The sequence below is a fragment of the Eurypyga helias genome, unplaced genomic scaffold, assembly GCF_000690775.1.
Source record: "Eurypyga helias isolate BGI_N326 unplaced genomic scaffold, ASM69077v1 scaffold16085, whole genome shotgun sequence".
Lineage (NCBI taxonomy): Eukaryota > Metazoa > Chordata > Aves > Eurypygiformes > Eurypygidae > Eurypyga > Eurypyga helias.
Genome location: NW_010253577.1, coordinates 16,704 through 17,868, shown reverse-complemented (window position 1 = coordinate 17,868; position 1,165 = coordinate 16,704). Strand labels below are relative to the sequence as shown.

The following is a 1,165-nucleotide window of genomic DNA, read 5'->3' as shown; positions in this document are numbered from 1 at the left end:
CGCGCCGGCAGTCGATCAGCCCACCCTACAAGGAGCCAGTGGCTTACCAGTCGAACACTCGCTCCCCCAGCCCTTACAGCCGGCGGCAGAGGTCCATAAGCCCCTACAACAGGAGACGCTCCTCAAGCTACGAGAGAGGCAGCGGGTCGTACAGCGGGAGGTCACCGAGCCCTTACAGCCGGCGGCGCTCCAGCAGCCCTTTCGCCACGAAGCGCTCCGTGAGCCGAAGCCCCATCGCCAGGTGGGTGCTCTTTGCGCCGTCTTCTGTGCCCGGGGGAATGGGGAAGCGTCTGGGGGTTGTGGGGGTGGCTGTGGGCATGGGGAGGGGTTAACCCCCTTCCTTGTCTTGGTGGGACCCAGGTCACTGACAGCCTGATTTGGCTGTGGAGTGGTCTGTGTGGAATTGCTTTGGTTGGGTTGGTGGGCAATTCCCTTTCAAATGGTGGTCACGCTTTGGAAAACACCTCCCAGCCTGGCAGGAGGCTGCGTCCATGTTGGTAGAGAGGCCGAAGGCTGAATGAGCTCCTGGGATTAAATTACACCCACCTCTGGAGGTGGCCCCTGCGGAAGGGCCGAGACTCCCGGGTTGGGTTGTGCTCAGCCTCGGCCGCAGATGGAGCCGTTCAGCTCCCGATGTGGGATCTAATGCACTTCCCTGGTGAGAAGTTCAGCCAGGGAGAATGTTTTCACCTGGAAGCCTTTATCCCTTGACTAGTGTGGAAACCTGATCCCGCTTTTCAGGAGGGTGCTTTGTTTTGAGTATATTTTGCTCTCTCTGAACTGAAGGGTCTTTTCTCTTCCCTTGAGTTAGAGTTGACCACATGTAAACTCCATCTTTCCAGCCTAAACTTTTGTGTCTCAGTACTGGAGTTTCTTCCTTCTGTTCTGAAATGTGGGGGGTGTTCTGGAGGGGCGAGTAGGGACCAGCTGCATTTTGGCCTAACTACATGTTCTCTCTTTTCTTAAGTCAGTAACCTTGCTATGGAAGACAATTAATATTTACAGGTAGTGCTAATTCTGTGTCTTATTTCAGCTGTTTGTTACTCGGCCTGTTCCCTCCACACAGTCTAATGCTGATCCTTGTTTTCCAGCTTGTGCGAAGCGTGTTTCCAGTTGTCACCATGGGTGCTGCGGAGCTTTGCTTGTAGCTCCATGGCAATTAAGA

The 1,165-nt window shown here is 54.8% G+C and overlaps 1 protein-coding gene across 1 annotated transcript in view; it reads left to right on the top strand.

Moving 5' to 3' along the window:
• LOC104510463 (cyclin-dependent kinase 12-like) overlaps window positions 1-1,165 on the top strand; it is an 18,041-nt gene that overhangs the window by 797 nt on the left and 16,079 nt on the right. Inside the window, 1 exon segment of the mRNA XM_010152718.1 lies at window positions 1-241. This exon segment is cut by the window's left edge and continues 29 nt beyond it. Coding sequence (XP_010151020.1) covers window positions 1-241 — 241 coding nt within the window.